Source organism: Euprymna scolopes, chromosome 34, assembly GCF_053919585.1.
Source record: "Euprymna scolopes isolate OS-2025 chromosome 34, ASM5391958v1, whole genome shotgun sequence".
Taxonomy (NCBI): Eukaryota; Metazoa; Mollusca; class Cephalopoda; order Sepiida; family Sepiolidae; genus Euprymna; species Euprymna scolopes.
Window position 1 is genome coordinate 83,808,771 of NC_136515.1, and position 27,530 is coordinate 83,836,300.

At 33.5% G+C, this 27,530-nt stretch overlaps 1 protein-coding gene across 6 annotated transcripts in view; it reads right to left on the bottom strand.

Annotated features, from left to right (window-relative positions):
- Window positions 1-27,530, bottom strand: part of LOC145259312 (uncharacterized) — a 2,114,304-nt gene that overhangs the window by 480,018 nt on the left and 1,606,756 nt on the right. For all 6 annotated transcript variants that reach the window (XM_080117200.1, XM_080117201.1, XM_080117198.1 and 3 more), the window contains exon 6: window positions 6,082-6,156. In XM_080117200.1, coding sequence (XP_079973326.1) covers window positions 6,082-6,156 — 75 coding nt within the window. The remainder of the gene's footprint in view (window positions 1-6,081; window positions 6,157-27,530) is intronic.

Below are 27,530 nucleotides of genomic sequence, written 5' to 3' on the forward strand. Positions count from 1 at the left end.
TTTTTTTTTAAATTAAATTGCATATCTTATTAGGATGTCAAAGAAGAGTAACACATAAAGAGTGTCACATAAAGAGTAACTAGTAAGAGTAAGAGTAAATAAAAATCAAGTCAACAGTTACTTTATGTACTCTTTGCCTTTATTGCGTTCTTATTGATTATATATGTTATTTGTTTATGCATTTATTCGCCTAGGGAAGTATTGTTTTAAAAGGTGTTGGCAGATGACATGCCGCCTTTTCCTCATCGATGTCTTTGCAAATATTTATACAATTTGCAAGTCGATTTTTTGCAAACTTGCCAATAAGCACTTTCACTTATAAATAACTAGCGGGACCTCATGGTATTTCAACATCGTTTTTCGAAATCAATTTCTATAAGTTACGAAAATTCTCCAAATAAATGAAAACATTCTACTTTTTGAAAGTTATTTAAAATTGTTTTTAGTCGATGGAATTATTACATCTCTGTGAGAGGAGGGGGGTGTAATAAGATGGGATCTGCTTATTGCAAGTCAATGTTAATGTTTACGGCACCTTAGTACTTTTGGAGTATTTATGAAATAAAAGCAAAAACGTACCTTTATATTTACATCTCCTGACCGTGTCGGCTAGCCAATGATAAAAGTCTCATAATAATAACGCAAGATATTTTCTGTGCAATTGGGACTTTATTGATTTCACGATCGAATAGCGCGTCCCTGTCCTTTATCTGCCTATAAAAGGAGTCTGGGAAATTCTTTATTGATTACTCTTTCATACCTGGCCGCCTCTTGTCACTGAACGATCCACGAGAATGTTGTACTCATCACTCGTTCTGTGGACTGTAGACTCTAGAACTCGACTCCCAACTCCCTATATGTGTTTCTATTGACATGGGTGTAGGTGTGTGCAGCTGTAATTCCCGTTAACCGCTCGCACCCAACATACACTCACTGACCTGTCTCGCAACACAGCTGCATGCTCTGGCAACGGAAGTCCTCGAGTTTTATGTATGCCATCAGGAGGGCTGTGACAACAGAATATTCTTTTCATTCTTTTGACTCTTAAGTATATTTCAGACACAGTAATACGCAGTCAATCAACCGAGAACCACATCAGTCTATATAAAACATACAAAATATTAACGGATAGATACTCAAGAGTCAAAAAATTTAAAAGAGTATGATGTTCTCACCAACTGAGTCATCAGTAACCATTTGTTAACCTCTTTGTACTCCATTGCACCACAAGTTGCGTTTACTCAGTGCCCCGTTGGTCGCACTGTTCATGTCATGGAGTCGATAACAGAATGGCTTGATTTTGAAACAAAGTTTTTAAAATGTTAAAAGTTGCACCGATTTTATTTAACAACATTAGATCAACCACCAATTAATCACTCTGCTAATTAGACGACCTATTTTGCTTAAATGAAAATGAAAACTTATCATGCAGTATTAATAACCAGTAAGTCTACGAAGAAAGACACCATTCGGCATATAGTGAAAGCGTATTATATTGACGGAAAGACAAACAGAACAGAAAAAAGAAAATGGTTAGACACACCATTGATCCTTATCTTAGAGTTAATCTTTCCTTTGATAAATGCTGGACTAGATAATCTAAAATATAAATCTTACTTACCTGTTGAAATGTATGTATGTATGTATGTATGTTTGTATTTCTTGAAAAAAACTTTCGACGGAGGCGACGGATTCTGACAAGATCGGTATCATTTCGAAGCAGGGTCTCTCGGACAACAAATATCGAAAAATTTCCAAAACAATTAATTGCGTCATCTTAAACTTGCTTTTGACTTCCGGCCGCATCATAAAAACATCGGCTAAGACGTCAAATTTTCTTTCACTTTCTTGTCTGTCTTCGCATTACGGGTTCGAGCCTGCCTGCCTATTGTGTTTAAATTCCATCCCCATGCTACTATAATTTTTTAATACCTCTCTTCAAATTCACGGGTTAGAGCTTCCTGCTTACTACCCCCTTTATTTTTGATCAACACACACACACCCAAACACCCGGGCAATGCCGGGCATCCTGGCTAATCTATTATATAAATCTACCCTGTCTGTTTAAATGTATGCATGCATGTTTATACGTGTGGCTAAAACTTTCGACAAAGGCGATGGATTTTCAAAACATCGATATCGTTTTGAAGGCTGAACGAAAATATCAAAAAATTGGTTAAAAACATTGATTCCTTCACCCTCACCAAGACACTTTTTTACGAGAAGGGGGTCACTTTTTTCGCCATTATTTTCGAAGGTTATCCCCTCTTAGCCTAGCCTATTTATAGCTGTTGTAAACATTCGCCACTTCCGCTTTGATGATAGACGCAACGGCAAAGACGTCACATTTTTTCACGTTCTTTTTCTCCTTAGCTCTACGGGTTCGAGCCTGCCCGTCGACTACCCCTTTTTTACATATTTCTTGGCTCAACACTCACCTCCAAACACCCGGGCATCTCCGGTCACCAAGGCTAGTACTAAATAAACAGGTGTCTCTGGTGTAAGCGATTCAGTTCTTATTAAGGAAACTCATAGGGCAATTCCTCAAACAATTTTTTTAGGCATCATATATTTATAACCTATATATCTTACCAGCCTTGCACATATATCGACTGTTGTGGTGTTAGTGTTTGAACAATCGACGAGGGAGAACACAATAACAGTTAAATAAATATGCATTAATGAAAATACATGAAAAAGGTAAATTGTTAAGTACCTCTGCTCAACTGCAGGACTAGTTGGTGACGACCATACTTTCCGCTTGTTCCTCTCCGACTGACATGGTCAACCGGTCCTAGTTACACGAAAGTGACGCCATGGGCGAAGTGACATCATGAAATAGTTCATTATTTCAAGCAGTAGGGGTGCGTCCACACCAATAAAGTGTAATGCGTAGGTGTATGCCCGAACTACCAGCGTACACTCCAAAAGTGATGCCCTGTTTTCCGAGGCTGTATTTTATATTTTAGATCCGCAACATTGTATCACCAACTCGAAATATGAATATATTTTAGGTGAGTAGAAACCGACCATTTTTTTCATATAAGAGTCACCACTTATCAAGGCCCAGAGGCCACTCGAAGATAATGGTTAAAGAGTGTACATTATCCAATGGGACAATATCGTAGTAATTGTTAGTAGTGGAAAATTGCTAAATAATAATAATAATAATAATAATAATAATAATAATAATAATAATAATAATAAAATTTGGTTTATTTCACCATCTTTTCAACTCTCGCTTCATTTTCTTTTACTACTCCTCACATTATTTTAGCGATATTTGTGACCAAGAGGGAAGCATTGCTGTTTTCTGGGTCAGATACTATTAATCTAGCAGTTATCATCTGGTGATCTTGAGCTTGAAGCGCTTTTTTTTTAGATAAATAGCTTAGATTCGCTTAGATTCTTCCATCGGTTCAGGCTGCACTTTGGTATTTCTTTAGAATTTAAACCTACCGTGTTTTGATGCCTCAGGAATAAGAACTCATTTCTGAAGAATCAGCGAAATGCAGAGGATAAAGTTTATCTACTAATGTTTGGAAATTAGGTACAACCTTCAGTTTATCTGTTACACCCATTCATGCATACTCTTGAGCCCTGGAAGAGTGGGCATAGACATTTACAACTTTGTAGATGCTTTTGTAGCGAGGAGTTCTTTTTTCGGGATGTGGGTGCTGGCCCCATGCCCAATCTTCCCAGAAAGAACATACAGTGCCTATCCTTCCCAAATGGTCACCTATCTAATACTGGCTAGGCTCAATGTTGCTTAACTTCGGTAATCGTGCGAGAACCAACGTGAATATGTCGTAAATCTTATTTGTTACTAGTATGACAAAATAATTTTCTGCACGTAGAATGTTGGAACGCAGCAATTAAAAGATTGCCTAAAATTTTATTTCAAAAATATCTAACATGTTTAAATCCTCTAGGCTGTTATTACAAAGTTCTGTGTGACAGACTGAAGAGTACATCTCAAAGTAGTCTTTTAGCTTCCTGCCTTGGCTGGAGCGATTTTTATCAAACTGTGTTATATATTCCTAACTATCCCGAGTAATCTGCTTATTGCATTAATTATATGTTTACAGATTCTATAAGTCTCGGATTACAAGATGTTGGCGGAGGGCATATCTTAGTTTCGGTAATGTGTTTAGAGATATTAATAACACTTGCAAGTCGATTGAATTCCAAACTTGCCAATAAGCGTTTTCACTTATAATTAATATTTTTCGTCTCACAACATCTCCCTTACAATCCCGGCCGCAAAACCGTCTGCAGATGGACAAATAGTTTTTTGAGTAAATATTTTCCTTATAATTATTCATTTCTATTTTAATGGACCAATTAATATTTCTGAATGATGTTGAAGCAAGGTATGCCATCGATGCAGGTTGCTAGGCAACATTGCGATAATCATCGGTAGAAACGAAAAATGGGAAAATTTTTATTTTCGATGAGACGCGCGGTTCTCATGGTTTATTTTCTTTGCGAACAGTTTGCGATTTGCATCTGTGGATGTGAATGGCTGAACGATGAATGACGATTCCAAAGATAGGACCATTAAACAATGTAAATCATATTCCAAACCCCACAAAAGTGCAATTTTTATTACGATAAAAGGTAGTACCTGCTCGATACCTTTTCAAAAATGGTATTAAAACTTTCGAAAATAGTATTGCAAAATTAAACAAAACATACTTACGAAAATGCTTATTAAAAAAGAAAACGGTATTATTATAAACTTAATTTCGAATTAAGAAAATAGCTGTACTATGTGTTAATTTTACAATTGGTAAAAATGCGATCTTAAGTGAAGGAGGTCATTACAATCGTAATGGTGACAAATGTACCTTAATTCTATTTCCCGTCTCTCAGCTTCTTATTAGAAAATTATACTTGGTAACCCCTTCCAACGCTCCAAGAAGCAACAGACTAGGTAACAAAAGAAATACAACCTAGCTTTGTAGAGCAAATAAAGAGCTCAGTACGAGATTTCGCATAGGTTTCGAAATTCGACCGAGCAAATCTAAAAACAAACAAACAAACAAAAAAACGTCTTCGGAAAGTTAAGATTTTTAATTCATTAGAATAAGGGCAAATATCATAACAAATAACCAATAGAAACAGAAGGATATTTGTTGGATGTGCGTGGCTATTTAAAACAATAACAATACTTTATGATGACGTGTACAATCAAGACGCTATCCCTCTATGCAGCATGACAATTACAACCATTTTCACAGTCGGTTTGAAAGCGAGTAAGTTGGATTCCTATCAAGCTGTCTAATTTGATGAAAATTAAAAAATAAACTTTTAATTATTTTTAGCCTCGTAACGTACATGTTCGTCTTTTTAGCTATTTAGTCCTTACTCTTCATAAAAAAAAAATTATATAGTATTAGTCGTGTTAGGTAATGTGGTGGTAAAGTCACTATTATATCAAATAGTTGCTGGAGTAAAAACAAACAAAAAACACATAATTGTTCTACTAGAGTTTTGGATTGTGGAAAATAAAAGAAACGGACATAACGTAACATGGCTCAAGGAGAGAGTGAGAAAAAGTTATTTGGAAGCATCGAACGCGTAGATATGAATAAACGTATGCGCTGACAAGATATGATTAGACAATCTCAAATTCACCAGCGCAAACCTGCCGCTATATTTCAGACGATTTGCAATAATGAAAACATTGACGAATAAACGTTTGTCTTCCATAATTCTTTGGTCGTGCAAGTTCTTTCTTAAAATGTAAAAGAAAGGAGCTTTGATTTTAGAAATAAAACTCCGTGGAAATCGCACATAACGGATACCACAATAAGCAACTATTGAATGCAATCAACGAATGTTCCTGTGTTTTAGTAAGAATGAGGAAAATTTAGTGTCAACTGGTGAGTATGCTTAGTGTCGTATAAATATTTTCTTTTTCATAATTTTTCCCGATTTATCTCCATGTGCATAAGCCCTTTTTATTGTGTTTATTCGGTGTGTTCCTTTTACACGTCACCTTCTCAAACACTGGTGTTGATTGAAGAGAAAAAACAAATACGATAATTCATTTAAGTAGAAATTTTTATCACTTACCGACCCACGGCCAATCGTCTAGCGTCAAGTGTTTCTCCTCGCACAAATCCGGCGTGTTTGTGTCCGTAGGCGTCCCTGAAAATATACATGTAAAGAATACATAGAAAATGTGATGTAGTACATCTAGCTAGTGGGCCGCATATGTTCTTTTTCAAACACACTTGCGGCTCGGTTATAATGCAATGCCATTTAACGGTCAAAATTATGTTTCAAATTAAAACTTGGGAATTTTTTAGTAACTGCAGATATCGTGAACATTCTGATGCTGTGCACCATATGTTCTGTGACTGGTCACTGAATAAATATGCCTTTATGAGTGAAATATTTTTTATTCAATTCACGAGGTCTATATTTGAGAGACAGTTTTCCTAAAAAAGAACACACCTTGTCTCTGACTTAGCTTTCTTTGTTACGCATATGAATAGTCACTTTTCTGCCTCTGCAGCTTATTCGATATTACTGGCCAACACAATTTTTGGTGCCCATCTGATAAGATTAATTTGAGGGTGCTGATTCCAGAAATCATGTTAAATTTTTCGCAACGGGTAAAATTCATACTACCTTCCTGCTTTGAACCCATTACCCTCCTCCTTTTAGTTACTATTAATTAAAAAGTCGCTTTCTTCCTAATTCCCTCTTTTGGTTGTCTTAACTTTGTTTTTGCTACTACTAGTGACACAGTACGCATCTTTCTTCTTTATCCGCTCCTATTCGCGGCAGTAGCTGGAGGATATCGCATATAATATGATGCATTTCACCTTATGTTCTCTTATTGGTCTATGAAAGCTTGTTCGTTCATGACTGAAGTAATTTTCCTTTTCTTTCAATTCATGGACCTTATATGCGAAAGATGGATTTCCCCAACATTAAAACCAACTTTGTGTCAGACTCTGCGTTCCTTTTAACGCAAATGAATAATCACTCTTCTGGCTTTGCCCTAGGAGGTATACCCTTACAAGAATTACTTACTGCCATAATCATTGCTTCAACATCATTATCTAAGAGTAAAGTGTAGTATCTCTTTGCAACTTTTTAGTCTTTTCTGCACGCTTTATTATTTTATTTTGTACAATCTAAAGGCACACCTGAAGAAATCAGTATTTATTACATTAAAAATCGAGGTTGTATTTGGATTATAGTTGAAATGTTTACGAGTTCAATATTATCTGAAGTAAGGTTGGCCAGAACTTGATGAAAGTAAAAATCTTATTCCGTATAATCCAACTAATACAAGTTATTCCATTTTCATTATTATTATTTTGTGATTCCTTTAGTGATTTCTTACCACATTTTTCAACGCTTTTACTTGCAGACCTTATAGGAGATAACCTTTGAGCCTTATGAACCCAAGTAATCGCGTTCACAAATAACATTTCGGAATCTTAAGAAGGAAGCATAATTTAATGCAAACATTAATGCATAACGCCTACTTATAGTCATTTCCCAGATTGATATTGGGAAATTATACTTGTCCATCAACGAGGCCTACGTCTAAAATATATTAAAATTATATATCTATCTATCTATCTATCTATATATATATATATATGTATATATATATACATATATATATATATATCACATTATAAGAGATGTTCCTTAATTTACTCTTTCAGTCAAGCACCCCTTGGCGGACAATGTTATTTTAACCTCTTTCTTCTAAATGTTCTCTTTTTGGTTTGACTTTTTTTTTCTTGGGCGAAGAACGGCGTTACGACGAACTTATTACCAATTCATTTCTAACACCAGTACAATAAAGCCCACGTATTATTATTATTATTATTATTATTATTATAATGACGATCATGATGATGATGATGATGATGATGATATTACGAGGTTATGTTGTGTTGTGGGGCTTCATATTTAAGGATGACGCTGAGTTCATATTGGGCCGATATACTACACGAATATTACGATGATGATTAGAGGGAGACATTTATACATATTACGATAGTGATGATAGGGAGAGAACCACTTATACATCAGTTCTGTTCTGAGATGATTGGGACTTCATATATATATATATATATATATATATATATGTATATATATATCACCCTCAGTATATATATACTTTTTTTAATTCAATTTTTACCCCCAAAAAGGCACAGTGCCACTTTGAAGCAGTGGGCTACTATTAGGGACTAAATTAGCGGGGCCAGTATGAAGGGGGATGAGTAGAAAGATGTTTGTTCACATTACACTTGAAATTCTGCATATCAGTGCAGTTGGGAAAGCAGAATCCCGGAAGGGAGTTCCAAAGATCCGCAGTTCTGGTGAAGAAATTATTGGAGTAAAAGGCTTTCTTGCACCTAGGGATCTCTACTCTAAAGGGATGAGACTTAGTAGCTTGTCGGGTTTGTCGGGGGTAGTTACGTCGGGGAGGTACAAGTGTTTGAAGTTCGTCAGACCATTCACCATTAAAGTATTTGTAGAACAGGCAGAGGGATGCAACATCTCGTCGATGGGACAAGGGCTGAGGCCTAGATGACAGTTATATATATATATATATATATATATAATGATGGTTATATATATATATATATATACTGAGGGTGATAGTGTGATAGATTCACAGTTCTTATATTTCTTTAACACATATAGAGAGGAGTAGGGATACATATTCTTGGAAGGGTCACGCAATGTTCATAATAAGATGTTGATAGGTAAGACACATTTACTTTCCAATTTGTGGAATGAAGACACGAAAGCAAACAGTTACAAAATATCGATGGTGATTCTTTATTCATTGGACCGGCCGAATGATGATGACGCGAGGAATTTAAATTCGGTATCTACATAGTTAAGCTTCTACCCCTTCGCCTCTAAGAGGACCCTCCTCTGACCATATCAACTCTTGGCCGATCAACTCTCTCTGACCGACTCTGCTGACTGTTCTGTTTCTGTGACTAACTAGCAGACTCAACTCTCTGAAATTCGAACCGATCGATCTCTATTGAGAATCGTCCTTTGTCTATGACGTCAGAAGTGTGTTTCGGAAACGTGACCAATTCGCGTAGCTATGCACGTTTGTCTAAATCATACTTCCGTAAACAAAGAATCCTCTCCTAACGCGTTTCTTAACCCAACCTAACCTATTTTTAACAATGTGTTTTTATTTTGTATTGTTCATTCTTTTTAGCTGCATTTTTATTATTCAGTTTTGTAAAAGAATGAACATTAAATTCTTTTTACAATATAAACAATATCTAACTATGTAAAATAGAATTTAACAATGTACTTTTTAACATTCCGATGTCTAACATTCTATTTCTTAACCTTGCTTACAAGGTTCGAGTCTCGGCTTATCTTAATCTCATTTTCACTTCTCTGATGTTCTTCTTATTTATATGGAAATCAGACAGCCTTTTTTTCTTTAACAGTTAGTTAAAAAGGAGACCAGACTCATATTCTTGTCCAGGGTTTGGCAAATAAGCTACTTTAACAAAGCGGGTATGCACGGATGTAAATGCATGCGGATTGTCGTCAGCGAAGGAAAAAAATATAAAAAATGAGAAAGAGAACCATCCAGAGAAGGACGCGCTAATGTTTTGGATCTAGGGAGAGGCGGGATAATCTTCGTGAGCTCGAGAGAGATGTGGGAAACATTCAAGATCACATGTTGACGTCAAGACAGTACGAATAAGGAAATACATGTTTTTACTACAAAAGAATACTCGAATTGGAGTTATTTTTTATTGCTTGTGTTGGACTGCGTTTCGACTAAAACTGCTTTGCGACTAAAACTGCTTTGCGACTAAAACTGCTTAGTGACTAAAACTGCTTTGCGACTAAAACTACTTTGTGACTAAAACTGCTTTGCGACTAAAACTACTTTGCGACTAAAACTGCTTTGCGACTGAAATTGCTTTGTGACTGAAACTGTTTTTCGACCAAAACTGCTTTGTGACTAAAACTGAATTGCGACTAAAACTGCTTTGCAGCTGAAATTGCACACAACACATGTTCGTCCGCGGACAACTCTATATTTTGTCAAATAAAAATTTAGCGCGTTTGGCTTTTTAGGTAAAGTTTAGTTTTCAAACTTATATTTTGCTAAGTTTAACGCGTAACGTACAGACTAAGTAAAGAAGGAATAAGCAGAATATCCTATAGATAAAAAATAATATTAACTGATCCTGTACATTTTCAAATTGAAGAATTTTGGTTTTCAATTTCACTTTATTTTTTTTATGTTAATCCTTAAACCAGACGGATTTACATTTGGACATAAGCGGTCTTGTCTAGGGATTAAGTAGAGAGGAGATGATTTTTCGCGCCATATTTTAACCTTTACGTATTATTGCAATCATGGAAGCGAAAAATCATGAAAGAAAACCAAAGACTAGTAGTTCAAGTGTCAGAAAAAAACGATTTCATTAAAATAAAAGGCTCTCCGGAATCCTAAAAGTGTACAGATAGGATTCTACTACTTGTCAGTTACTCCGATGTACGTCGTGGAGGGGGGCACAAGGGCTAAAAGTTCATCAGAACATAGCAATAGCAATAGCAAAAGACACTATATCTGAAGGTACTTATTTTAAACTCCTCGGCCGTATGCTCACCGGATAAATGAGTCGGAACAACTACATTGAGAACATTGCCAGGACCGCTGCGAGGAAGGTAAGTTCTCTCTAACGTGCCAAATAGCTACTAACGCCCGAAAGTATCCTGTACATCTATGAGGCCACCATTCGCCCATGTCTGGAGTATTGTTGTCATATTTGGGCTAGTGCGTCAGCTCCGAGTCCCTAGCTCCTAGAAAAGGTTGGAAAGAGAGCGGCCAATCTGATAGGTCCTGAACTGTAATCTAAGCTTCGGCCTCTGTCCCATCGAGGAAATACTGCATCCCTCGGTGAATGCTCGGAGGAACTGCAAACACTAGTACCCCCTCGACGTCAATACTCCCGACAAACCATACAAGCAGCAAAATCACACCCCTACAGAGTAGACATCCCTAGGTACAAGAGAGCCTTCTACTCCAGTAGTTTCTTCCCCAGAACAGCTAGACTTTGGAATTCCCTTCCGGGTCCCTGCACCCCAAATATCCTGATATGTAGAAGTTCTAGTGCAACGTGAACACACATCTTGCTGCGCAACTCCCTACATAGTACCCCTGTAGCTTATGTCCATGATAGTAACCCCTAACATGAAAGTGGTAATGTGCCTTATTTGGGGTGAAAATGTAAATAAATAAATAAATGAATTTAAAAAAAAACATATTCCATGAAAGTAAGGTATATGCATATTTTTAAAACATGTGAACAGTTCTTTAAAAAAAAATACTTTGGCGGGAGAGGAACAAGCACTCAGATGTCCTTAGAGCCATTATCCGGCAAACATAACAATCACTGTAATCAACTCTGCTATCGCTTTGCCCTTACAGACATCTGTAGAGTTTTACACGACATTGTCTAAACTGATCATAAGTCTTTCTTTTTTTTCAGAAAAAAAAAACGTTTTCGCGTTCCGATTTTCACATATTTTACGAGATAACTCATTTCCAGATCTTCCTACCATGTTTCCATTCCGTAGGTGAGTGTTTCCATGTCACCTGCTATTTTTAAAAACACTCAAGCAAACTTACACTTATAAAGTCAAGACGTGTGAAAAGGAAATGATAAGGAGCCTAATAATTGGCGCGTAATTAGGCCCTGTCATTACGGGGAAAGCAATTAAGTTCGACGATGCTGTGGGGAACCCCGAGGGATATTCGCCAAAGAAAGACGCAATCATCGTGCTCCACGTTTTCTTAGTACATTCGTGACGATCGCGTTTTCAGGGGAAAACATATTTGCCATTTTAAGACACCTCAAATTATCGCTTTTGAGAATGAGCGAAAAAATGTTTAAAAAAATTTAACAAGATTACTCTGAACTAAACAGATTTTAGCAAATATTAATGACGAAAAAGTACATCCATAGAAGAAAATCTACTTATTAAAAATAATTTATATTTAAAAAAATATATATTAAATATCCAATGCTTTTAAAGCTCTTATTTTATATATATATATATATATATATATATATATATATATATATATATATATATATATATATATATATATATATAGCGAAATTGGTAATTAGTAAAAACCTGAAGAAAGTGCTCAATACCATTGCAGAGCAAATGTACATATTTTTTATTACCGTTTTCTCTGCTTAGTAACACATGTTTCGATTTCCGACTAGTATCCGAACGATCCGAAAACTTCATCAGACATTACAGAAATAACAATTATGATTAGGATATATATATATATATATATATATATATATATATATATATATATATATATATATATATATATATATGTATGTACATACGTATGTATGTATGTATGTATAATCGAGATAAGACACTGATTAAAAATCAGATGAAATATCCTGATAGATATCACTTGAACTAATACTTTCAGGTCGATCCTAGCCAAAACGGAGAAGCTCTGTTTTTACCGGGATTCTCACCAGAAGCTTAGTCGTCTAACGCATCGTTCTAAATTTCATCTCCTGGATTATTCTGCACCCATACCATTGATTTCGAGGTCCATTCCATACATAATTCAATGTTCGAATTCTATCACCCACGGGGATATATACAATGGAATGGTATATCCATTAAGCATCTGATACACTGTGTAAACACCTAAAAAGATTTGAGATTACATCTACAAAAACACACTCAACGCACCAACGAATACGGCAGCCCTGTATACCTTTCGGAAAAACAATAAAGAGCAACCACGCTTTTTTGTTATATGGGACTACTACCTTCTCTCCTGGACCAATATTCTGCCTACCTGGATTTATAACCCCGGAGGACATTGTATTACTTCCGATAATGGACTACCCAGGTTGTATCAAATTCCGTTTTCTTATAATTATTTCCATATAATTATAATTCCCCACTTAAAAAAAAATATTTTCAATATTTGCGCTGAAAATAAAAATAAGTGTCTATTAACAGCTGAACATTTTGCTAACCGCATTTCATTTCCTCTGATGATATGAGCCTTTATTGAAAATCCATGGATTAAGGAAACCAATATATTAAGGAAATCTTTATATTTTTTGTCAAACAATAAATTCTTAATTCGAATATATGTGTCTATATGTTGTTTTATCAGAATTTAAATATAACCACTAAACTTTATATATATATATATATGTGTGTGTGTGTGTGTGTATATATATGTATATATATATATATATATATATATATATATTGTTTAAAATACTATACTGAGCGGTACCGTAAGCTGCTCTGTCTGTTTGTATAGCTGTCGTTCTTTTCCTCTCTTTCTTATATATAAATACATACACATATATATATATATATATATATATATATATAAATACATACATATATATATATAAATATATATATATATATATAGATGTAATTTCAATAGTCCTCGTATGCCTCTAGAATAGTGATTTCAAGATAATGAATGTTTGTTCAGTATGAAAACGATGTTATTTTTTTATTTCATTTTTTATTTATATTGCAAGCCTTCCTCCGCTCTTTGTCACAAAAATTATCGAAGTGAAAATTAAAGACACTAAAAAAAAAACAATGAAATTTTAGTATGGGCAGCGTTCATTTCTTGTATCAATACTCGAAAGAGTTAACGTGATTTATTTTTGCCATTTTTGGAAGATGTATGATGCATGTAAAAAAAAAATATGGAGTGAATTCCGTTCCCCCCTCTTACAAAAATGCAACACTAGATAGGAAAAAAATAAATATAAAAATAGAAGTAAATAATATTAATTAATATAAAAATAAGGGTGGTAAAGCGTCTTTCAAAGTATAATTAAAGTTTTATGATATGTTTTTTTTTATTCAATTGTAAGGATAAAGTAAAGAGTAGGTATAAAACACACTTCCCGTACCATGTTAAGAATGGCTTTTTAAATAATAACGTTATTATTTCAGCACGGACCAATAAGTGCACTAGTACTTAAATAAGTATGACAATTATTTTTGTCTGAGAATTTTGTCTGTGTCAGCTGCAACAAACTGTAATGTTCTGCATTCATTAAAGGTAGAAAAAAAAACAGATTACATTTAGCTCAATTTCAGTAATGAGTACACTTTAGTCCGTTTTCAGACAACCCTACGATGCATTTTCCTTGGATTATCTATCTATCTATCTATCTATCTATCTATCTATCTATATAGATATATCTCATTCTCTCTCTTTATATATATATATATATCATTCTCTCTCTCTCTCTCTCTCTATATATATATATATATATATCATTCTCATCTTTATATATATACATATGCATAGATCAATATACATGAGCATGTAAGGCAGCACAAAGACATTCACATCAACATCTATATGCATTGTACAGACAGAAGTATGCGTATATGCATCATAGAATTAAATATATATGCACATATATATATATATATATATATATATATATAAATTATACACATATAAATTATATTGAAAACAATATTAATAAGTATTTTAACGGGTCTAACAGTAAGGCATACACTTAAAACTATACATGCGTATCTATACCAGTATATATATATATATATATATATATATATATATATATATATATACATATATATACATATATATATATATATATATATATATATACAAACGCATAAATGTACAATTATATATACATTCACGCATAAACATACACATACCGATATATATATACGAAAAAGTACAATGATCTTATAAACAAAATCTTAGAATTTGGATAAAAATTACTTGATATTGTCACCATATGATTGCAAGAGTATTTCCCTCTTTAATTATTTCTAGCTTCGATTCTACACAAAAATTATGTTATTTGGTGCCGTTAGATCAGTGAAATTATAATGTTTCTATACACTACTAATATTTGTTGCTGCTGCTGCTAATCAGGTTATTCTTGATGATGATAATGATGATGATGATGGTGTTGTTCATTGGTGGCTTTTCGTATATTAATATGATTCGAACTGTGAGAATAAAAAAAAATGCCATCGACTGCAACGAGTGCATTACGAAGATTGGTTCTGACATGCGCACATGTCACTTCCATTAGCGTGAGAAAACGGAAGTCGCTTGTCTTATAAACAAATGGAGAAACAGAAAAAAAGTTGGATACCACTTTTAATTAGGAATATGTACGAGTCAGTATGTGTGCGCTTGGTTGTGTGGTCTCCTTGCCTTATATATTCAAACATAAGTTTGCAGGTAGATGCATACACGAGCAGGCCACCCGCGTTGCCCGGTATTTAAATACATTTAAATATATTTTAATTCAACAAAAGGTCGTATTTATTATTACAAAGCCAATTCTCTATTGATTATTATATTGTACTCAGTATATATATATATATATATATATTTATATATGTCTATATATATATATATATATATGTATACATATTTCAAATGTTTTAAAGGTATATTGATGGATAAATAATTCGAAAAATGGAGGAGGAAAATCTAAATGCCAGTTTTTCGCCATAGTACACCAGCTTTCATCAAAAGTCGAAAACGTTTAAATGGACAATTATTTATATAGTAATATGTGCTAAAGTGGAAAGCAGCATATCTAAATTTATGTAATTAGGAAATCATATATGTTAGTTTACATATGTTAAACGTGTTCAAAAGTGCAATTTATACAAACAATTTATTGTATGTATATATATATATATATAAAATATATATATATATATATGTATGTATGTGTGTGTGTTTGTGTGTGTGTGCGCGCACACGTGTGTGTGTACAGATGAAGGTGCACAGATGGATATCACAAGTATCTTAATTATTGCTTTAATGATAGATTTTGACAGGTGACAGGTAATATGATAGAAGGCTTTTATTTGTTTTAATATATCGGCGGGTTGGGCAATAATAGCGCATTAAATTAAACAATATATTAGTTTATTTAGTAACTTGTTTATATGCTTTACCTTTTTGGTTTCGCCAATGTAGATGTTTCCACAATAAAGACATGGAATGGCGTATGCACTAGTTTTCAATTTAGACCTGTTTTGTGATTTTGATTTACGCACTAAATCCATAAGTGTTCAGGATATAATATTTCATTGCCTATTTTGTTTAATCTCGTATAAAAAAGACGTTACTATATAGTGCTACATTTTTGTTACATGGCGGGTTAATCTACGAACCGTATTCATTAAGCATGCAATAAATTTGGGGTACTTTCCCGTTAAGTTTAATATGAAATATGGAGGATATTACAGAGTTTAACGTATTAGTATTTTTTCTAGACGGTCGCTGCTGTATTTTGAGTACTGGGGAAAAAACGGCCGATCACAATGCTGTTATTTATCGTGGCGGTACGAATAGATATATCGTTGTTTTTCAATTAGTTTACGGTAAAGTTTATATCTTATTTTATTGTTGTATTTATTAATTAAATTTAAAAGAAATATGGAATTATGTTTATTTTCTCATGGTTTTATTTTGTTTATTGTATTATCAATGTTGTAATGTTTTCTATGTTTGATCATTTAAGAAAAAACGAAGATGTTCTTTATGCATCTAAAGTAATCTGTATCATGGTTTCCATACGTGTTAACAAAAAGAAACACGCCAAAACGTCTAGGACCACTCGGTCATATGTCCTAGTGGTCCTAGAGGTTGTATCAAAGTTTACAGTTACCCAAAGGTGCTGAGTTCAATCCTGTACGAAGGCAGTGCAAAGTAACACTCAAAACAGATAATCATCAACTATGTCCCAGAGCGTATCTGGATTCTGAACACGATACCCCCGTAATAATAATAAAAGGTTGGGTTCGAGACTCCTAACAAACGGTTCCCCAGTTCGATACAAAACAGCTGATGAAGGCCGGCGGGCAAAACGGCCGAAACGTTGTGACTATAACAACCAAGATGAGGAAGTCAGTCCGACAATCTCAATAAATCAAAACTCCTCATCTCAAAAATACAGACAATTACTAGAAGTCTACATATTAATCAGGTTAGTATTTTTGTGACGACAAGTGTATTTCATTGGTAGCACTGCTCATGCCTGTAATAGCATATTGTAATGCTATTTTTGTACATTTTGAGTTTATATATAGTCGCAATCTATGTATGTTGACCAAGCTGTTTTATTACATAATTACTAGCAAAGATAACCGCGTTGCGCACGGGAATGTGCAAAGCAGATACTCGAACGCACAAGAAAGTCCCGACCTTAATCTTTTCCCTTGACTATAAAAAATGGTGTGCAGCATCTTGTGAAACTACTATGATGCTAGATTTGGTGATGACCGGTCCAGTGATGTGGGCTGTGGAAGAGTTGTCAACACAGACACACACACACACATGCACGAATGCTACTTCTCCCTCTCTCTATATATTTCTTAAATCATTTGTTAAACACATTTATTTTAGTTTTTATTAGCTCGAAATCAATTTCTTCATTGTCGCTTTGCCTTTGAGGGAGTTGAATATTGTTAGTTTTTTTTACATAGCAACCACCGCTTATCAAGGCTAAGAGACTACTAGAGGACAATGATAAAGAGTGTACAATAGAAATTGGACAATATAGTAATCGTTAGTAATGGAAACTCGGTAAATGTGTATACTTATATGGAACGGCTCATCAAAAACTTGTTTACGTTAGACTTGAAGACAACCATATTGTAGTCAGCTGGAAAGCAGGAAAACGTGTTACATGATAAGGGCTGTCCCCTGTTCATGTAAGTATAAAAATAGAGAGATTAGTTAAAATAAAAATAAGAGAAAGCAGAAATCGAACCCTGGACATAAGTTTTAAAGAACAATAGGTTTAAATGGAATGTCCAGTAAATTGTTAATTCGGATGAAATAAATAATAAATAAACTATTCAATTGTTAAAAGAATGTGGATAATAAAATATGGGTTAAATAAATTAGATATGTAGGTTGAATTCCTTTGTGGTAACAACACAAGAAAAAATAGGTTATTGGGAAATCAATGTCGGAAACGTGCAAAGTCGCGCATGTTGAAACACGTGAATTTTGCTCACGTGGCCGGGATGCATGGATTTCTCAATATAGGAAGTGAGAGTTAGTTGGTCAGGGGAGACAGTCAGGAGAGACAGTCAGCGGAGACGGTCAGTGAGAAAACTCAGAGACAGGCGGACGTCTGAAGCGAGACGTCACTTCAGAAACTAAAATGTGAAACTTTGAATTCTTAATGAGGAAATCACGACCGGTCGCAAGGAAATAAATTCATCATGTGTTTTGTGATAAAGCTCATCTTTGTGTTTGTGATTTCTACAAAAAGGTAAATTGTATTGTTATAATATGTCTGTGTTATAAAATGTCATTACATACACATCTCTCTCTCTCTCTAAGATACAACATCATATGTAATAAAACAAGAAACCTCACTAAGACTCATATCTTTACTAATAAGAACTCACGTAACATACGCGCACAAGTGGTATCGTCTAATACTAATAAGAATAACTATATAACAAACGGAAGACAATTTCACAGGCGTGCAGTTCTAAGAAAGAGGATTTTTTAATGGAATCTACGTTTAGGTTTAGGCACAGATAAAGAGTGGGGGAAATTATTGATAGTGTTTTCTGCTAGACGAGTGTTTCTTGTGAAAGTTTGGCGAGGGGGACCATAGATTGGAGCTCAGTCGTGCACTAGCCATGAAAATAACGACAAAGCAGAGACTAACTTGCAAGATCTCTTTTGTGAAAAAGAGGTTGCAGGGAAGAGAAAAGGACACCTCCTACGAGGCCAGGGAGTCTATTTTGAACTCTTTCAAGGCAGGATAAGTCCTTTCAAGCAGCTCCTGCCCAGATGTGGCAATAGTACTCAATCCTTGGACGTACATGGTTCTTATATAGATAGAGAATATCATCCGCAGTTAGATATCTACTGGATGGATAGAAAGATCTCACCATTTTTCCAGCGGCCTTTGCAACAGATTTAGTGTATGTGTTCCATCTAAGATCAGGAGTAAAGGTCAAACCCATAAGCTTATCAAAACTTGAGGCCTCCCCCAAGACGAGAGCCATTAATTTCAATTGATGCCCGAAGGAAATCAGAGCGTTGATGGTGTAAAGATAAAAGCTTGGGTAGTGGAATGAGTATCTATAACACATCGTCTATTAAACAGATGCCCCTTAAACCTTGTTATGTATACAGTGTGTTTATTTATTACTTATGTCAGTCGTCTAGTGGTGTATGCAAAGTTTAGAAATACTCATTGTTTTTGCATGCATATAACATGTTTCTTGAGTGTGCGACTGCTTTTTGTTAACAAATAAATGGAGGTAACAAACGTAGCATATATTTGACCGGCAGTTTTCTAACATCCAAACGATAACAATGTGTCCGCGGGTGTCAGAATCACATAACTTCTTATTTGGCCAGATTTCTAAAAGGACCCCATAAAAACGAACTATTTCTTATATGTTTTTCATTCGTCTTATAGATTCCTTTGTCGAAGTTTGGCACGCTCAGTTTCTTTCTACATTTTCACCTCTTCTCCCCTTCTCGTTCTCGCCACCTTCTGAGCTTGGACTTTGCTAACTAATCATTAGGTCATCAAACAACAGCCACGTGGCCAAGCACACAAACAGGCGACCTTGCACACAAACAGGTGACCGTCGGGTTAGGGTTTAGGTTAGCTAAACTATGTGTACTTCTATGTAAATTCCACAACTACTCTGAAAATTTCTAAATCGACTTTGTTTATGTAATTTCTGCTTAAGTTATTGAGTAAACATTTCAGGTTTTAAATCAAATTTCTTTTTATTTTTCTAATAATAATTATCAAGCAGATTACCCGACGTTATCCGGTCAATGTCCAAAAATATGTTTTCTTTGTATATTGTCCGTCCGATTATTACAAGCCCATAACATTTGTCAGCAGTTGAGTTGATGATGTCTTGATTACTGGGGAAGTATGTATGCGACAACCATGAAACCATGAACAGTAACCTACAAGAACGACATATAAATTCACTACTACACGAAAAGCAACATATTATCCTTTTATCTGCAAAAAGAGAAAAACGATTCAAAATCCTTTGAAAATTAAATTTAAGACTGCTACATAATTTTCCGAGCATAAACCGAAATTTAACCCTACAACAAAAACATAAAAGCTCATCCGCAGGCGATGGAACGGAATAAGCACCAAAATCTCCTAAATGCATATCTTAATAATGATGTATATAGTCTGGAAATCTAGACCCAACAACAAGGCTGGTTTATAATCCATTCGCTGCTTTGATTGTAATAAAATCTACATTGGGGAAACTAAGCAAAATTTACAATTCATGAACATAAGAAGGGTATAAAAATATATTATGGAATATGATCATCGAGTTGACTTTTAAAACGCAAATCTTATGAAACCAACATATAGATCAATAGATCGTAATACAAAAACGGCTTTTATTTCCGACTCCACTAATACAATAGAACAACTGAAAGAATACTATCATATCTTTCCCAACTTATTTAAATACCTAATTAAGTAAAATAATTTGGATAATGGGAATTGTAGATCTGTACTTCCGTGCACATACACACACACACACACACACACACACATATATATATATATGTATATATATATTGCTAACTCGCATTAAGGTAAAATGCAATTTCGTATAATTCATTAAGAAAAAGTATCGCAAAAAACAAAAAACAAATGACATCCGTATTAAACGCGATGCATTCGAGCAGTGGTGCGAGAAAGCCTAGTGGTTGAGGGTTACGTTTCAATCCATAGGTCCTGATTTCGAATCTCGGTAGATGCAGCCTCTCTGATGAATCGTATACGACGAAACACGTGTCATTGGATAATAATAGTAAAAGAATAATATATATATATATATGTGTGTGTGTGTGTGTATATATATATATATATATATATATAATTTGAGGTTGCTATTTTCCAAAGGTAGGGTAACACGTGAAATATAACAAGGTTTATAATAGAGTGCTCAATACAGAAGTAGAGCAAGTTACATTTTAGATTTGTCTTTAAACTACTACTTATGTAAAGATAAATCTAATATATATATATATATTTATGTGTGTATATATATATATATATATATATATATATATATATATATATATATACATATTTATATAAAATGGGTTAAGAATTCCAACGAAAGAAAGATGTATATTTTAATAAGGGAGTAGTCACCAACAATGTGTATTTTTTAACATTATTTTATTATTCCGTGTCTTGGTTTTTCATTGAGAATTATGTTTGGATCATTGTAATAATGTTTTTAAGTCATTGAAATCGTTTTTACGCGCGTTTCAATTTCTGACGAGGACGCATCACAGACCGTCGGAAACGCGCGTAAAAACGATTTCAATGACTTAAAAACATTATTACAATGATCCAAACATAATTCTCAATGAAAAACCAAGACACGGAATAATAAAATAATGTTAAAAAATACACATTGTTGGTGACTACTCCCTTATTTAAATATATATATATATATATATATATATATATATATATATATATATATATATATATTCATGAATTAGCAGAGTCACCAACAATTGTTTGTTGCTTTAATGTTTGATATTTTCATAATTTCTATCACTGAAATACATTTTAACGCGTTCGGGCGATCTTTAATGAATTTTTAACGTCCTTTTTAGAAGTTCTGTGGAATGAGATCATTTAGAGGAGTCATTTCGAGAAGTAATGCTCCTTCCAGGAAGTGAAATAGAAACATGTCTTTAATGACCTTCACATTTAAGTGTGCTTTCCCTATGGTTTGGGGTCAGTGCAGGGTCATTTAGTGAGAACATTAAGTATGTAGATGTTTTTTTCATCATTTGTTTGTATTTGTTTTTATCTTCCTTGTTTTTAGGTGTGGTGGGTGTATGCATATATGCCTGTGCTTTCTTCGTTTCATAAATATGTGCGTGTGTGTTCGCGTGCGGATGAGAGCGTGTGAGGGTGCATATTTTTTCTTGTATTGACTTGTGAAATATAGGTTTTATTTCACTTTATTTTTATTAAAACGTAGATGAGTACCGGTTTCGCCTATACTACAAAAGAAAAGTCTACTTGTTGCGGTTAAGTTATTTTAGAATCGGAATTCTGGAAACATGGTTTTATAAAACATTAGACAAATACTGGGCGAATTGCCATTATTATCAACTGTTGAGGTTTTATTTATAGTTCAACCATATGTTATTAAAGAAGAAAAATGTGACAATTTGATCAATAATTTTCTTGTTTAAGCATAGATATGTTCATCTGAAATTAAAGTAAAACTAAAATACTTTCCTGTCAACCTGATATATATATATATATATATATATATATATATATATATATATATATATATATATGCGTGCGTGTGTGTGTGTGTGTGTCTGTGTGTGTGTGTACGCGTGTGGGGGCGTGCGTGTTTGGATGTGTGTGTGTACATAAAGATTCTGGGAAACGAGAAAGCTATGAGGATATTTTTGTTGCGTTTAATCAGAACGTTGTTGAATGGTAAACCATTTTATTCAAATTCGCCACGACTCACTACTTATCCCTCTCCGCCTCCTCTTTCTCTCTCTCTCACTCTTGCTCTCTCTCTTTCTCCCTCTTTCGCTCGCTCTCTCTCTCTCTGTATATATATATATATATATATATATATATGAATCACTATCCTTTCCTATAAATTTTCATTGTATGTTGTCTTAAAAAATGTATATACATGAAGATAAAACTATAAATAGATTGATTGAGATTTTGTTTCAGAATCCAAAAGTGACACACCAAAAGAGAATCAGTCCTAATCATTTTTTCTGTTTGTTTGAATGTTTGATGTGAGCAGCGGAATTAGACGCCGTGGTCAGCAGATGATGTGGCTTTGAGGTAACATCAGCTGAGGAAATATGTAAAAAAATAACAGATTGCTGCAAGACGGCATGTCGGGGCGAGGGGCAGTTTCTAAACCGGATACAAAAACAATGGCAGACGCGTGCCGCGAACTCATGACTTGAGATGGGTTACTTTTGATCTAAGAAAAACCCGCACATACGTTATATATTTATATATAAAAGTACCACATTATGTGCTTACAGTAACAATATATATATATATATATATATATATATATATATATATATATATATATATGCTTCACTTTTTGTTTTATAGTAAGATCTTTGACTTACTTGCAGTTTCATCAAATACTTTTGTATGCAAAATCCGATCCCGCATTTTGCAAATTCCTACCCCCTGATGAGAAGGAAAGTATTCCTTCGAAACTCCGCGGATTAAGGACTATCCACTTATAATGTTTTCCCTTTTTAGATTAAATATGTCTTAAATCTTTTTCAAAGTGTTTTTCACGTGTTTTATTAACTATTTGCTCTTATATAGAGAAAGAGTCTTATAGAATATTACTGCCAGTAATATTTTGTAAACCTACAATCCCACGTTTCCATAACAACTAATTGTTAAATAAAAAACTATTCTGAAATATATATATATATATATATATATATATATATATATATATATATATATATATATATATATATAAATGAAAAAAGTCTATACTCAGAGTTGCATAATATTGTCCACTTACCGTTTATTTATTAAAAATGTTAAAACGTATAATTCTTGCGTGTTTTGTCACGCAGAATTATGTCGTTTAAAAAAAATTGTCTTTAAACTTATTAGTAGTAAAGAAACCCATCAGTTTAAAAATATGGAATATGAACTAAATTACAAAATTTGAAAATGCCACATCTTTTAGGAACAGAAGATGTCAAAATATTTTTTTAATTTTAAAAGTTGAAATATAGACTTTATCTTTTACGTGTTACACCGAGTTCAATAAATTAGAGGATTGGTATCAATAAATAGTGACAAATAATTGAATAAACATATATTTGTATTAACACACTCATCCTAGATTTATATATATATATATATATATATATATATGTATATATATATGTAAAGAGAGAGAGAGAGGGAGTGAAAGAGAGAAAGAAAGAGATAGAGTGTGCCCTGAATTTTTTATTGGTTTATGCTTTTGCACAGATATAAGATCGTTGACCGAGAAAATGTACAGGAAATTATAATCTAAACCTTACTAGGAAATTATTATATTCGGAATGTTAAAATGAATTATATAATTAGCCATTATTGAATTATAAATATCATTGTTATCGCAACAGACTAAAACGAAAATCACAATAGACAGAATTTTAAATTAAAAAATTAAAATCAAATAACAATTTCCTTACCAGAAAAAGAACACTAATAGAGCTTATTAAAACTACATAGTAGAATTTACATTCTACAAGCCAATACAAGATCACACACTCACCCACATTCACACATCTAACACCCTAACAAAAGCACGCGCACATGTGTGGCTAAATACCAGTGCACCCACAACTTCACACCAGTAATAGGAAAAACAAACTAAAAAAACAAAACAAAAAAAAACAAGAACAGCAAGTCGCAATTCCCCTTAACTTACCACAATAAATAAAGAGAGGAATGAAATCCACTGAAACTAGATAAGCTTTAGAAGCACACATTTTGTAATTTCTTGGGAAAAATAACTTATTTTTTTTACAAATTTTCCAAAACTATTCCTTAGGAGACACAAGATCGTCCGAAACGCTTTAAACTTATTTCCAAAAATATTTCAACAATTTTTAAATTGAAAATATACAAAAAATGAAACAAGTATATACATAACATGACAATTGTTTGTGACGCCATTCATTTAAATTTTTGTTTTTTGTTTTACACAGTGATCACCACTTATCAAGGCCCGGAAGCCACTCATGGATAAGGGTTATTGCATGTACATTACGTTATTGTGGAGATTTGATGAAGTGTTTTCTTAAGGGGGCGGTTCATTAGGAATTTGTTAACGTTGAACTTGAACACATCCAAGTTGTAGTCAGGTGAGAAGCAGGCAGACGGAACAGAGTTTCACAGGCGTGCAGTTCTAAGAAAGAAGCCTTGTTCATGGAATCCACGTTTTGATTTAGGCACAGATAAAGAGTAGGGGAAACTTTTCACAGTGGATTCGGCTAGACGATATATATATATATATATATATATATATATATATATATATATATATACATTGTTTATAGTTTCGTATATGCAAACATGCATAATAGTTTATAATTTATTGATGTTATTTTCATGAGTATATATACACAAATTAGAATTAATAAATTTACTAATTATTAAATAGAAAATTTAGATAGTCAGTACGAATAGTAAAGTTTTGTGACTTGTTTGATGAAATTCAAAATGGCGTAATGGAAACATATTAAATATAAAATATGCAGCTTCTTTTCCACTTTTCGGATTTTAATTTGATTTCCTTTTGATGGATTGATTCTTGCTATTTCTTCTGATGAGTTAGGGGAATAATAGATTCACTGATTTATATAAAAATAAAGTGATTATTTTACGCTACAGAAACATATACAGTCAATAATTTTAAAAGTCAACTGAATTAAAGGAATAAAGTATAAGATGGTCAACATCATGACTTTTTGAATATAGTTTTTTGTCATTTATTCTATATATTGCTCTGTAATTACATTGAGCTTATTTAAAAAGGATTGGCATATATTATAAGAACATACATTTCTTCACATGCACACACACACACACACACCCACACATACACACACATATATATATATATATACATATATATACAATGTGGTGTTATTTTTTAGCGATATGAACAGATACAAACCGCTTTTATCTATATATCTTTTCGCTTTACTGATGCTTTTTAAAAAGCGGATACGTTCTCATGTTTTTATGTATATATAAACTCATAAAATGTTTTATGTGACACATTTTTATACAATTTTTATTAAATATTATTACGTGCATAAAAGATATGCATCTTTCTGGCTTTCAGCATCATCATGATGAGATAGGACCAGCCTCGGGACACAAGAAATAATTATATATATATATATATATATATATATATATATATATATATATATATATATGTATATGTATATATAATATTGCAAGGCGTATCAACATTATTATTGTCCACAAGCACACTCGATTATAAGGGTTAATGTGTGTACAGTTGTCATCACGAAAACAGTGTTGTAATGGTTCGTGATAGAAATTGTGTCTAGTTTTATTATATTAAAGGGGCGGCTTAAAACAAGCTTGTTTACATTGGACTTGAAAAAACATATTGTGGTCAGCTAGTCAGGAATACAGTTCTACGAATGAAACTTAGTTTATGGAATCAACGATGGACCCAGAAGTTTGTAAATGCATGGTGCTTTCCTAAGACAAGATACATTCATTTCAGCTGGGGCCAAATGGTAATCAGTAGTGATGAACAAGAAGGAGCTTGGTTTTTGAGCCAATAAATTTAAGCAGTCTTTTTCCCACCCTTGCATCACGTATTCAAGATCAGAAGAGAGAGAGAGAGAGAGAGAGAGAGAGAGAGAGAGAATCAGAAAGAGGTATATATACACACACACACACATATATATATATCATGATATATATATATAGTAATAAACAAGCAAAAAGAAAAATATATATATATGCACAGACGCGTACGTAAATCTATATTTACACACATTTTCATACACACACACGTACACATACACACGTATATATATATATATATATATATATATATATATATATATATATATAATCGTTCATACATATTTGTGTCGATATATATATATGTATAGGGACGTGTGCGTATGTTTGTATCTAGGTCTGCTCACTATACTTGTTTTATTAGGTCCCAGGAAGAACTAATCTGAGAAATCTAATTTTGTCTGTATTTGATGAAATGTATGATGAACAGAATACGGAAGAAGCCGCTAAATAGAAGGCGGGGGCGGAGTTCCGGAAACGTAATTCAGACAGGAACCGGAAGATATAAAAGAAGCGAAGGAAGCAAAACGAACGCCGGATCGCACCAATGTTGTATCTAACGTTCACACACCTGCACACACACCTGCACACACGCATACACGCTCACTTACAAGGGGATTGCATATATAAATGGATTTAAATCAAAGATAAAGCAAGGAAAGCAAATTGATAAATGAAACAAAAATAAAATAAAAAATAGAAATTAAAGAAAAAACAGTAAAAAGAAAACGAAAGGAAAAATTAGTGGTTCAAGGAGCAGAGAGTTTCCTTTTTTATCTTATCAATTCAAAAGAAGCTAGTTTGAGAGGAGTTGAGAAGCGAATTGTTTATTCACATTACCTTTAACATTTAACATATTACAGTTAGAGAAACAAAAACAGAGGGGAAATACAAGTCTTGTGGATGGAGGAAAGAGAGTTTTTGAGTAAAGGCTATCCAACCCCTAGCGGCCATTACAATGAAGGGGTCGAATTTTGCTGTTTGTCGTGTTAGCCACCAGTATTTACATCAAAA